The following is a 13,447-nucleotide window of genomic DNA, read 5'->3' as shown; positions in this document are numbered from 1 at the left end:
GGAGAGGAAGCCTTTGGAAGGTCCGGGACTAATGTAGCATTTACAAACTTCCTGTGAGGCTTAAAAGCCTCAGAAGAAGTATTGTGGTAGCATGGAGCCTTCATCTGGTGAATGTTTAATTTTAAATCCCACATGTAGTAACCAGCAAGCACAAATAAAGGGTCAGAGTCTGCTCTCAGTCAGACTATCGAAATAGTGGGTTAAATTGTCCCTTCAAATACATTTACACAGCTTCCAGAGAATCCAGAATGAGTTGTGTGTATCTGTGTCTGAGGGGGAAAACTTGGTCTCATTTGCTTCAATGGAGTTATTCTGGATTTACACCAGTGTGACTCAGAGTATAATTTGGTCCACAGCTTTTAAGAAGCCACAGTCCAAGTTCCTCTAGTAACTCTGTAACTTCTCAGACTTTTTTTTTAAGAAAGTCAAATTGCTCCAAAAATCACATCCCCTTTCAAAAACTAGTCAATCCATACTAAAGTAAATAGAATAAAACAAATCTAGAGTTGCCAGGCCAAGATGTTTTTGAAATATCAAGTAGAAAAAAAAGCTTAGGAAACTTCTAAAAAGTGAATCATCTTTTTCTTTTAATCTCTTATATCTATTGTAATAATTAATAATATACCTTGTTTCATTAACTTCAAACTTTCCTGAACATGTCTCTTTAGGTTTTGTAGAAGTATACACATGACATTTCAGGGAAATTGATTTCCCTTTGCTGAAATTCTAGGACAGGGGTGGCCAAACTGCAGCTTGTGAGGCACATGTGGCTCTTTTACAGTTGATGTGTGGCTCGCAGAGCTCCCTCTGCCCCCCCCATTCTCCGCCTACCAGACTGGGAGAGGAGTGGGGAGGGAAGAGCTCGGAGCTTCTGCCCTGCAGTGGGGTGGTGGGGCTAGAGGCTTCTTCCCAGCGGGGGGAGGGACAGGGGTGCTGGAACAATTTTTATAGTAGGGGTGCTGAGAGCTATTGTACCAAACTGTAAACATTGTATATAATGGAAACCACTTCAAGCCAAGGGGTGTGGCAGAACCCCCAGCACTCCTACTTCCAGTACCTATGGGGAGGGAGGTCTCAGTGCTTCAGTCCCATAGGGGGTGCCTGCCAGGGCTTGGGGCTTCAGCAGGAGTGGGGCAGGCATACCCTGCGAGGCAGAAGCCCCAAGCCCCAGCTGGCACCTCCCATGTGGGGCAGAAGCCCTGAGCCCCGGCTGGTGCCTCCCATGTGGGGTAGAAGCCCGAGCCCCTGCAGGCATGCCCAGCTCTCAAACTTGTTAAGATTACTGTATGTGGCTCAGAGAGTCAGTACGTTTGGCCACCCCTGTTAGAGGGGTTCAAAATCATGCTTTAAATGGAAACCTATGACAAGCTGAACTAGAGAGACTACAGTAACTAACTGTTTAAATGTTTGATTGTTGAATAGTAAAAGTTCACTCCTGACGTTTTAGATTTCTTCATTTCTTAAAGACGGTCATTTTTCTCCAGTGTTAAACTGCAATATAATTTTGATTGTAACCACTTTATTTTAAACTTTCCCGTACCATTATGCCATGACTTCATATGCACCAAGTATGCATGAGTAGCTTGGTTACCATGGTTACTGCATTGACATACTTGAAGTGGTTCTCACAGTCCAAGAGGCCTCAGTCCTGGGATTTTAATCAGTGCACCAAAGGCTTTTCTATATTCAGGTGGGCACAGAAAGGAGGCTGATTGCAATATTAGCTCGGGCACATCTTGAGCCTGAAGACCTGAGGGGAAAATGTGAGTCCTGACATACTTAATTACTCTCAAACTCTGGGAATTTACATGAGCAAAAAGTAGTTCATACAACAAAACAGTTTATTTTAATATCTGACTATACCTGAAGGTTCCTGTTAGATGTAGCTATGAATCAAAATATTTGTCTACTTTGCTGAATTGGCTCTGAGGAGGCTGTTGTATAAGTGAAGCAACAATAATTTGTTGTGCATGTGTTACGCAATATTTTCTTAAAATTTCTTAACTGAGAAGTATGTTTCCAAAACAAAAATTAAATTGCCTTATTTTTCTAAACTGGAACTCCATTTACTGAGCTCCATCTGAAAGCTAAAAGCAGGTGCTTACATGCTCAAAGGCAAGAGAATTACAAGAAGGAGGGACTCTTTTTAATACAGTACTTTGTTCTATTGTGCTAACAGCAACACACTTACCTAGCTCAGAGTTCCGGTGTGGTGTGGTGTAGTGAGGGAGGGTGGGAATGCACAGGGAGCCTTCTCCCATTTGCTTGACCTGTACAAGGGCCTGTCACAATTGCAGTTTGGGGGAGCAAAGGGGCTGCTTCCTCTGTATACCTCTGGAGAGGCACAGAATCCCAATGGCTGTCCTTAAGAACTTCACTCTCCAGAGCTGACCACTGGCTCTTTCTTCTGGAAAACAGTCTAAATTAAAGTTAAGGCTGGTAAAAAGTTGTCAATAACTTATAAATAGAGCTGGTCAAAAATTGTTGGTCAAAATGTTTGTTTGGACAGAAACTGTCTTTTTTTATACAAGATTTTTTCATTAAATGTCCATATTTTGTAAAAAAAAAAAAAAAAAAAAAAAAGTGTTTTCAGTAAATGAACAACCAGAAATAAATAAAATAATAATAATTATCAGTTGACCCATTCTCCCATGGTACCAGTACCTTAGGCATTATACTACTTAATCTCCTAGAAAATTTTTATACAGAAACTAACTTAATAGAAATGATGTCTGCTGGTCAACTAGGAAACAAAAAATTATAACTAATATCTCAATCTTTGCAGACAACTTTCCTGAAAAGAAATGTCCATATATGACATGGTGGGAAAAGGATTTGAATAAATGAATTACCCCAGAGGAATGGGCTTTGATCCGGAAAAGAGGACTCAGTTTGTGGTATGATAAAAGAAAATGTCTTTAAGATACTGTTTCAATGGTATTTCACAGCGGTGAGGTTAAAAATATGTACAGTATATAGATTGAATGGGGATAAATGTTGCCAAATTGGGATGAAAGAGAAGATTTAATGCATATATGGTAGACAGGTCCAGTTGTTAAAGAGTATTGGGATGTGACTCATAACCAACTACTGCAAACTCTTAGCTATCTATTATCAATTGATCCTTTGTTAATCTTCCTGGGGTTCCCTAGGGGGATGTCTACACAGCAGAGAAAAGCCTGCAGCTGCACAGTGCCAGCCGACTTGGGCTCACGGGGCTCAGGCTGGGGGGCTTTTCATTGCTGTGTAGACTTGCAGGCTTGGGTTGGAGGCTGAGCTCTGGGACCTTCCCACCCTGCAGGGCCCTAAATCCGGGCTCCAGCCAGATTCAGGAAATCTTGGCAGGCAGACCGGTTGGAGGAAAAGGAGTGATAGGAAATTTGGTTGTCAATCATTATTTCTATGGGACTGGGTGGTATTTTCTCAAGAATGCAAGGATTCATTTGCTTGCACTGGTTTCCTTGCCCTCTATTATATTTTCTTTGATTATGTTTGGAGTGGCTAAGTATTTCTCAAACAACTGGAAGTCCTGTAATCTGTGAGTATGAAAAATGACCATCTAAAATTGTTCTCCAAATACTGTTTGTTTGACAATAAACTGGACAGATAGGTTACTTAAAAATAAAGGAAAATGCTACCCTTGTATTTTTTGAGCCACACTCAATGCCATATGCTCTAAGGCAGTGGTTCCCAAACTTGTTCCGCTGCTTGTGCAGGGAAAGCCCCTGGTGGGCCAGGCCGGTTGTTTACCTGCCGCGTCCGCAGGTTTGGCCGATCGCGGCTCCCAGTGGCCGTGGTTCGCTGCTCCAGGCCAATGGGAGCTGCTGGAAGTGGCGCAGGTCAAGGGAGGAAGCAATGGTTTTCAACCTGTGGTCTGCAGATCCCTGGGGGTCCATAGATGATGTTTAAAGGGTCCACAAAAGGTGACTCTGAAAATAAAGTTTCAGATCCCAGAAAAGGCATTCCATTTTTCTGATCAAAATTATGTGACTACCCCCACCTACAAGTCAAAACCCAGAAGTGTTGTCGTTACCAGAGAAGCACACAGTTTGGCACCCTTTCTCACACTGCGTCAAATGCCGGTCCGAGCACATGTAACATTTATAGTTGAATTCTGTTCAGTCAGTTTTCAGTCTAAGACTTCTATGGTAGGGGTCCATGAACCACAGTCTGAATTTCCAAAGGGGTAGGACCTCCATCTGAAATTTTTTAGGGGTCCACAAATGAAAAAAAGGTTGAAAACCACTGCTCTAAAGAACAAAATGCAGAAGGCTGGATTGTACAGAGAAAGTAGACTATGTGGAAAAAGCAGCACAAACTGTATCTGTGAAAATGAGACAGATTCATGCATATATCTAGTTACTGTAAAGTGCCATCAGCAAGTTCCAGAATCAGTACTTTGTCTTCAGATTAGATGACCTGTATATAATTGTAAAAACAAAGTATGTAGATCATACTTGTAGGATAGGACACTGTATCCTGGAAAGCAATGACACAGAAAAGGACTTAGGAGTTATGAAAGAGAAACAACTGAACACAGAGCAGTGCTGTGGCTAAAAGGGCTAATGTGATCTTTGGCTGTATAAGCAGGGGGAATATCAAGTAGAAGTAAGGCAATGGTATTACCGCTGCATTTAACTGATGATACCAGTACTGGAATACTGTGTTCTGCTCTGGTGTCCACACTTTAAAAAAAGATGTTGACAAACTGGAAAGAATTCAGAAAAGAGCTACAAGAATTATTAGAGGTCTGGAAAACATGTCACTACTAATAGTAGCGGTGATAGTAAATATTAATATTATGGTGGCACCCAAAAGCCCCAATCTGGATTGGGGCCCCATTGTGCGGCATACTGTATAGACACAGAAAACAGATAACTCCTGCACTGAAAACCGAAAAGCTAAAGAAAGGAGAGACCTTAGGCACTCAATCTATTTAGTTTATTGGAGAGAAAATTAAAGAGGTGTTTTGATCATGGCAGGTGTGCTGGAAGGGGGGTGGCCTGCGGGCAATGCCCCCCCCACTTTTTACTGGTTGTAAAGTTGAGAGATGGGGGGGGCGAAGAGGAGCAAGCAGAGGGTGGGATTTTGTGGGGAAGAAGTGGTGCAGGAGCGGGGCCCCAGGGTAAGGAACGGTGTGAGGGCAGGGGCTTGAGGGAATGGGTGGCGTGAGGGTAGGGCCTTGGAGAGAAGGGGTGGTGCAGGGGCAGGTCCCCGGGGGGGGGGGGGGGGCGGCACAGAGGCTGGGGCCACGAGTTCAGCACTGTTGGCCACCCCGTTTTTAGGGACCTTCTGTCGCTCCTGGATCATCTATAAATGCCTAAACAGGGATAAGATTTCTGATTCTGGGAGGCTCTTTAATCCAGTAGGCAAAGGCATAACAAGATCTAAGGCTGGAAGTTGAAGCTATATAAATTCACACTGAAAATATGGCACAAATGTTTAACAGGAAAGGTTGTTCAGCACTGAAACAGCTTATCAAGGAATGGGGTGGATCCTCTGTCACTTGCAGTCTTTAAATCTAGAGCTGGTTGAAACTTGGAATTTCCTTTCCATGGGAAAGTCCAACACTTTAGAAAACTAGAAATTTCTACATTTCCCACAGGATGGAAATTGTGAATTTTTTTGTTTTAGACAAATCAAACAGTTTTGGTTTGATTCTTTTCTAAATGAAATGGAGCAGCTGGCTGTCCGACTCCTGGGGGACTCCCCAAACTGTGTGACCCAGAACTCCCCATGCTTCCTGGGCTGCCGGGCTCCCAGCCATGGAGCAGGGGGTGTAGAAGACCTGAGAGCCCCAGCTTGAACTTGGGCTCTCAGGCTGCCTGCTGCAGAGCTGGGAGGCTAGACCTTGAGAGTCTGTGCTACAGGCAGGGCTTCCAGGTTTCTGGCTCTGTGGAAAGGAGCCTGGAAGCCCTGGGATCCCTTCCCCCAAGACACTATGTAGGGCAGGGCTGTCCTGGAGCTGTTGACACTAGAAGCCCGGCTCCAGAGCAGCACACCAGGTAAGCTGGCGGGAAACTAGGCAGGTTTCTAATGGAAACCTGTCTGTGTTTCAGTGAAAGTTCATCAAAACCAAAATGTTTCTACAAAATATTTCAGTTTAATTGAATTGGCATTTTCTGATGAAAAACTGGTTCGCTGGAAAATTCCCAACCAGCACTATTTAAATAAAGAGTGGTGTCTCTCTAAAATGTATGTTCTATGTTAACTACAAGTTATTGAGTTGATGCAGGAATCACTAGGTGAAATTCTTTGGCCTGATTTAGGCATGAGGTCAAAACAGCTGGTCATAACGGTCCCTCTTCTGGCCTTAAACTCTATGACTCTGTGTTCATGCTGTGACAGATTTAGCAATTTCCTGCAATATCCTTGAAAGACCTTATTGCATTAAGTGTATGTATTATTGTGGGCTGGGATCGTATATAACCTCTCTAGGGGGTGACAGATGTAAGACCTGGGAGTTAGAAAGACTATACTGAAAATGTGCCAGAGAAGTATGGACTTTTGGGACAATAAGTGTTAAGTGGATTTCCTGCGGAATCCCTTGGGAGAAGTTAATGCAAATTCCCCAACTCCAGTTATGCAAAAACCCAGCCTTTTGAAGCTGTGCCCTGAGGAGAGGGTCATTTTCTGCCAATTACCTGTTACAGAAGGCCAAGACCAAAGGCCCCAGCTGTATAAAGAAACAACCTTTGTTCTAATCCTGGATCTTTTTTAGCTGGATATGAACTTGTAACCACAGGGGAAACCCAGCTGTGGGTTTTGAAGGACTAAAACCTACCAGTGCTGTAGGCTGGAGTTGCAGGGGGATGATCTCTAGTGAGTTTTTTAGCATGCGTTTAGGAACTTTTATTGTTTTTATGTTTTCTCTGTAATGCTTTTACTTGAAGAATAAATGTGGTTGCTTAGAAGGAGCTGTGTGGTAACTTGTAACTCTGGGCATGACACTGGTCATAAAGCAAAGCACAGGTGCTGGCCTTTTCAGGCGGACTGGCTTGCTGACGCTATCACGGTGTATGGCAGGGAACTACGCAGCCTTCAAATCCCTGGTCAGGAGGGAGTGATGGCTGGGAGCCAGAAGCCTAAAGACAGTGCTGTTGGTGGGCCATCGAGGGGGAATACAGCTGCAGCATCCCTGGAACTTTGACATACGCAACTAGATGGGTGATACAGTTCTCAAAATTGGATCTTTTAGGGGAGACTGTCATCATAAGCACTTATTTATACTTGCCTCATTATTAGAGGCTACCAGATGGTGCAGATTTAGCAGCACTGTTTTCCTATTAACAATGGATAAGATACTGCAAAGTCTACCAGTATTTAATCCTGGGGAAAATCATGACCTGCACTATCAAAATTTGGAGGCTGATTTAAAGGGATTACCGAATAAAATCTAAAAGGTGCAAGTGCTTTTATGTGAAACCCTCTGTAGAATATGGTAAAGTCATTGTACATTCTAGAGGAGTTCATTCATCCCTTGAATGGGAGTTGAGGGCACTCATTGCCTCACAGGAGTTCTTAACACTTGGCAGGACCAGGCCTTTTATGACTAAGGCCCTGACCCTGCGGAGACTTATGCATATGCCTCATTTTAAGTGTGTGAGTAGTCCTATTGCACTTAATGCCCTCACTGAGTTCAATTACATGCTTAAGGTTAATCACATGCATGTGGTTTTGCAGGGCCTAAGGGCAACACAGGCAGCTCATGAACTGTACAAGCTGCAGGCAGGCAGCCAGTAGTCTGGAGGAAGTTCACATCAGCCCTGGCACACCAAATGCTCCACTTACAATAATGACTTGGTCCAGATGACCATTTGAACATGGTGGGCCTCATTGCAATGCGCTATTGAGGCCCAAAGGCTGGGCTTGCAAATTGCTGTGGTGGGGACTGTAACCAATACATTTGATTTTCTTTAGGTAAATAGCACTGAAACCTTGTCCTGTCAACTGCACTTTGAGGGTTAACTTTGCCAAAAAAAGAAGTGTGGAGTTGGGCCCTAGAAACTCACTTTAACTTTTTATTTTCTGAAGTGAGTATGCAAGGCACTCTGGGAAATGATTCAAGGGCAGTTAAGCAAATTTCTCCTGTTTAGGAGACACTGTGGATTGGTGGGGGTTTTGTATGAACTTTTTTGCAACAGATACCGGGGGAGGGGAAGGGGGATGGGAAAGACATATATGGAAGAAATACATATAGCGGAAGGGCCAGATACTGCACCCTCACCCCTATCCTGTGGAAAGAATGCAGAATCTATCCCCCAAGGACTGAGTTAGAAAGGAAATGAACTCCTGTGCGTGAACGAATCAAGTACCCCAGGCATGGCCTTGATCCTGCAATGTGTAGCATGTGTGGGGACTGCTGTACCTTGCAGGAATGGGACCTGTGCCCTCATTCAGGAAAGCACTTAAGTATGTACATAACTTCAAGGATTTAAGGCTCTCTTTGAGAGGATTGCTGCCTACAGAACATTTTCCCCCTAAAACATGTTCTGCATAAATCTAGACAATACTAAATCAGTAATTATTTGTGGATACATTATTGACAAGGTAGAAGCATATACAAAGTAAAAAACAGAATAAAATACCCCATATACAATAATTGAAGGCCTCTAAACATCTCAGATTGTCAATAGTAAAAAAAAGCCCACCACAGAAAAAATTCATATCTATGTACATAGCTCTAGCATGTAGGCCCCCAACTCAGGAAAGCACGTCAGCAGAAGCTTAAATCCATTCCTGTTCAGGACAGTACTTACGCACATGCTTAATTTAGCATATGTTTCAGAGCTATCCTAAGTGGGACTGCTTTCCTGAATCAGGGCCTGAAATAATAGAATGGAAATAATAAATTGCTAAAGAAATAAAAACAATTATCAAGCGAGGAATGTATAGGAGGAAAAGAAGGGGAAACAGAGATCAGGAAAGGGTGTGTGCCAAGCCATGTCAGTGATAATCTTATGGGAGCATTGGTATGTGCCCCATTACCCCCTTTCACTGTGTTGTGATTTGTCAGTGGAGAAGTTCTCATAACTTGGGGAATGCTTCAAGATTGCCTCTTTGGCAGTGAGCGATTTGTTTCCCACTGTGAGACTCAAGGCAATGTCACTTTCCATTATGAGAGTAGAGCTGGGGCTTTCTCAGTGCTCCTCAACAAAGGGCTAATTCTGTTAGAACACAATTTTCTTAGATCTGCTAGGATTTATCTTCACGGTTGTGATTTAAGGTGTATGCACGGGTATATTTTCCCCCTTCTCCAAGTGCAAAATAAGAACATTTGTAGACAGTTCCTAACTTTCCTTTTCCTGCCAGTCACACTGCAGTGATACTGTTAGTCTGTTACCTACCAGAGAGAGGGAATGAGGTAGCAAGAGGGAGAGAGACACTCCCACACACAGAGATCAGGGTTTCATTGCTGTATTGATATTTGCTCCCACTCCCACTTCTAAAGGAGATTATCATTTCTCATCTTATTTGGGCTCATTTGCATCAGGATCACTCACCAGTGAAGAAGTAAAAGACCCTAATCTGCTTCTTGTGATAGAGATTTTAGCCCACTCACTGCAGCTTTCATACAATATGGCTATAAAAGCGGAGGGTGCTCTGCAGAAACGCGAGGTAAGGGGATCTGGATTCTTTTTATTTCATATGCATCCACATTATTTAGTCCCCTAAGAAACTGTAATAGTAGACAACTTTTGGAAGGGAGGGTAACTAACTCTAGCATATAGAACCCTTCTGTCAGGTCTGATCTTGCTTCTGCTGAAGTCAATGAAAACTTGCTTCAGTGAGAGCAGGATTAGGACCGAAATTCAGCTTGCCTTGCTCCAGTGTTTTATTTGTGTCAGGCCTTGCTGGGGCTGAGCCGAGGCACTTCTAGTCTTGGCAGTTCATAGCCCTGGCACCTCTGGGGTCGCCACGTCAGTTATGAAAGTAAAAAAACTGCTTGAGCCCTGGCATCTAATTGTTTGAGCCCCAGCAGCTCTTCCATTACAAATTAAGCACTGCCTTGCTCCCATAAGTCATACCCCACAAATCAGTGGGTTTGCGAGAATGAACAAAGCATGCAGCATGTGGTCCTGACACAGCACAGAATATCTGCAGATGTTCAAGTATTTTTAAAAATTGTTACATTAGCTGTTTTTAAAGTATTTATAATTCTGTATAAAATTAAGCAAGAAGATACACATAGTATTTAACATTCAGCATGAGTATATTGATTGAGAATTCCTAAACTGTTGATAAATAAATAATCTAACTGATAAGAGTGCGTATGTGTTGCTCTTAAAAGGTGCCATAGTGGTCTTGGAAATTGTCCTACCTACCCACAGAAGAGGTAATGGCAATGCAGGTTCCCTCACTGCCTCCTCAGTTTGCCTGAAACCTCACCTGGATTATATGCTTCCAACTATTAAGGCATTTCCCCTCCCCACTACTTCTATGCAAACAATCAAGAAAACAATCACACGGCCTAATCCTGAAAACACTTATGCACATAAGTAGTCCCCTTGAAGCTGATGGGGCTACTTACATTAGTAAGCACCACAAGGGTGATCTTACAGGTTCATGCCCTGTGAGTGTATTTGTTAATGTTTGCCTGGCACCACTTAGCCGTAATGAATAGTTGGAAGTGTTCCCTCCAGGTTGAGGTTTGGCACATTAATGGAGGAGTGAAGGAAGCCTGCATTGCCATTGCCTGCACTGTGCTAGTTCTATGGATAGACTGGACAACTTCTAGGATCATTAGCCTTAACAAGGACCAAAACTCCCCTTCTCACACATATATACGATAGTTAAAAGACACAGTTGAAAAAATTCTACACTAGAAACCCAAACCCCTCAAAATACTAAAAAACAGACAACCTAAGAATTGGCATGGAGTGAAAGGGCAGAGAATGGTAGGGGGGTGCTGGGTTGAGGTGTCTTACATGGGCAATGAAAGTAGCTAAAATGGTAAAAGAAACCTTCCAAAAGAGGTTCTGATTTAAAAAGAATGCACATGATTGAAAACTTATTGGGTTGTTCTTAAATCTTACTGATAATCTCAGAAATTTGATAGCAATATCTGCAACATGTGTATCACTAATATGCTCTCTTTTGTTCAAATATGTATTTGCAGCTCTATCAATTCTGTGTATCCTTTCTTTTCATCGTTCTTTATATCCATTTAGATCACTCCCAAGTAACAAGAGAAAGCCCCTCATCTTTTTTAAAAAATATCATGTTCATGTTTTTCCTCTTTCACTCAAATGACTAATTATAAAAATTCAATACTAGATGTCAGCACAGCTTTCCATAAGCATTTGTAAATGAGGATGCAATAAATAATTTTTCATGATGAAGCAAGAGCTATTTATAGGCTTGGAAAGATTAGATTTTTAATGGTAAATGTTGTTAAACATCAACTTCATCATAAACACACAAACCAAAGAAAAATTATTTTCATAGATAATAATCAAAATTTACAGATAGTCATAGAAAGAAAAATGCTGCCTGAGAACTTAAGAGTTTGATTTAAGGCAAACATTTTGACATGTAGAAAAGGAGTACTTGTGGCACCTTAGAGACTAACCAATTTATCTGAGCATGAGCTTTCGTGAGCTACAGCTCACTTCATCGGATGCATACTGTGGTAACTGCAGAAGACATTAGATACACAGAGACCATGAAACAATACCTCCTCCCACCCCACTCTCCTGCTGGTAATAGCTTATCTAAAGTGATCATCAAGTTGGGCCATTTCCAGCACAAATCCAGGTTTTCTCACCCTCCGCCCCCCAACACACACACAAACTCACTCTCCTGCTGCTAATAGCCCATCCAAAGTGACCACTCTCTTCACAATGTGTATGATAATCAAGGTGGGCCATTTCCTGCACAAATCCAGATTCTCTCACCCCCTCAGCCCCCTCCAAAAACCACACACACAAACTCACTCTCCTGCTGGTAATAGCCTATCCAAAGTGACCACTCTCCTTACAACGTGCATGAAAATCAAGGTGGGCCATTTCCAGCACAAATACAGGTTTTCTCACCCCCCCACCGCCATACACACACAAACTCACTCTCCTGCTGGTAATAGCTCATCCAAAGTAACCACTCTCCCTATAATGTGCATGATAATCAAGGTGGGCCATTTCCAGCACAAATCCAGGTTTTCTCACCCCCCCCCCCCCAACACACACACAAACTCACTCTCCTGTTGGCAATAGCTCATCCAAACTGACCACTCTCCCCACAATGTGCATGACAATCAAGGTGGGCCATTTCCAGCATAAATCCAAGTTTAACCAGAACGTCTGAGGGGGGTAGGAAAAAACAAGGGGAAATAGGCTACCTTGCATAATGACTTAGCCACTCCCAGTCTCTATTTAAGCCTAAATTAATAGTATCCAATTTGCAAATGAATTCCAATTCAGCAGTTTCTCGCTGGCGTCTGGATTTGAAGTTTTTTTGTTGTAAGATAGCGACCTTCATGTCTGTGATTGCGTGACCAGAGAGATTGAAGTGTTCTCCGACTGGTTTATGAATGTTATAATTCTTGACATCTGATTTGTGTCCATTTATTCTTTTACGTAGAGACTGTCCAGTTTGACCAATGTACATGGCAGAGGGGCATTGCTGGCACATGATGGCATATATCACATTGGTGGATGTGCAGGTGAACGAGCCTCTGATAGTGTGGCTGATGTTATTAGGCCCTGTGATGGTGTCCCCTGAATAGATATGTGGGCACAGTTGGCAACGGGCTTTGTTGCAAGGATAGGTTCCTGGGTTAGTGGTTCTGTTGTGTGGTATGTGGTTGCTGGTGAGTATTTGCTTCAGGTTGGGGGGCTGTCTGTAGGCAAGGACTGGCCTGTCTCCCAAGATTTGTGAGAGTGTTGGGTCATCCTTCAGGATAGATTGTAGATCCTTAATAATGCGTTGGAGGGGTTTTAGTTGGGGGCTGAAGGTGACGGCTAGTGGCGTTCTGTTCTTTTCTTTGTTAGGCCTGTCCTGTAGTAGGTGACTTCTGGGAACTCTTCTGGCTCTATCAATCTGTTTCTTCACTTCCGCAGGTGGGTATTGTAGTTGTAAGAATGCTTGATAGAGATCTTGTAGGTGTTTGTCTCTGTCTGAGGGGTTGGAGCAAATGCGGTTGTATCGCAGAGCTTGGCTGTAGACGATGGATCGTGTGGTGTGGTCAGGGTGAAAGCTGGAGGCATGTAGGTAGGAATAGTGGTCAGTAGGTTTCCGGTATAGGGTGGTGTTTATGTGACCATTGTTTATTAGCACTGTAGTGTCCAGGAAGTGGATCTCTTGTGTGGACTGGACCAGGCTGAGGTTGATGGTGGGATGGAAATTGTTGAAATCATGGTGGAATTCCTCAAGGGCTTCTTTTCCATGGGTCCAGATGATGAAGATGTCATCAATATAGCACAAGTAGAGTAGGGGCGTTAGGGGACGA

At 43.1% G+C, this 13,447-nt stretch overlaps 1 protein-coding gene across 5 annotated transcripts in view; it reads left to right on the top strand.

The window, feature by feature from the left end:
* Nucleotides 1-1,615: 1,615 nt before the first annotated feature.
* Nucleotides 1,616-13,447, top strand: part of B3GALT5 (beta-1,3-galactosyltransferase 5) — a 106,928-nt gene continuing 95,096 nt past the window's right edge. For 3 of the 5 annotated variants that reach the window (XM_074969795.1, XM_074969802.1, XM_074969820.1), the window contains exons 1-2: nt 1,645-1,763; nt 2,786-2,897. In XM_074969795.1, coding sequence (XP_074825896.1) covers nt 2,844-2,897 — 54 coding nt within the window. In that variant the 5' untranslated portion in view covers nt 1,645-1,763; nt 2,786-2,843. Of the gene's footprint in view, nt 1,764-2,785; nt 2,898-9,200; nt 9,619-13,447 lie in introns of those variants that run through there. The other 2 variants (XM_074969827.1, XM_074969811.1) reach the window with 2 other exon arrangements.

This window comes from Natator depressus, chromosome 1, assembly GCF_965152275.1.
Source record: "Natator depressus isolate rNatDep1 chromosome 1, rNatDep2.hap1, whole genome shotgun sequence".
In the NCBI taxonomy this organism is placed as follows: domain Eukaryota; kingdom Metazoa; phylum Chordata; order Testudines; family Cheloniidae; genus Natator; species Natator depressus.
This window is presented reverse-complemented; position numbering and strand designations above follow the sequence as displayed.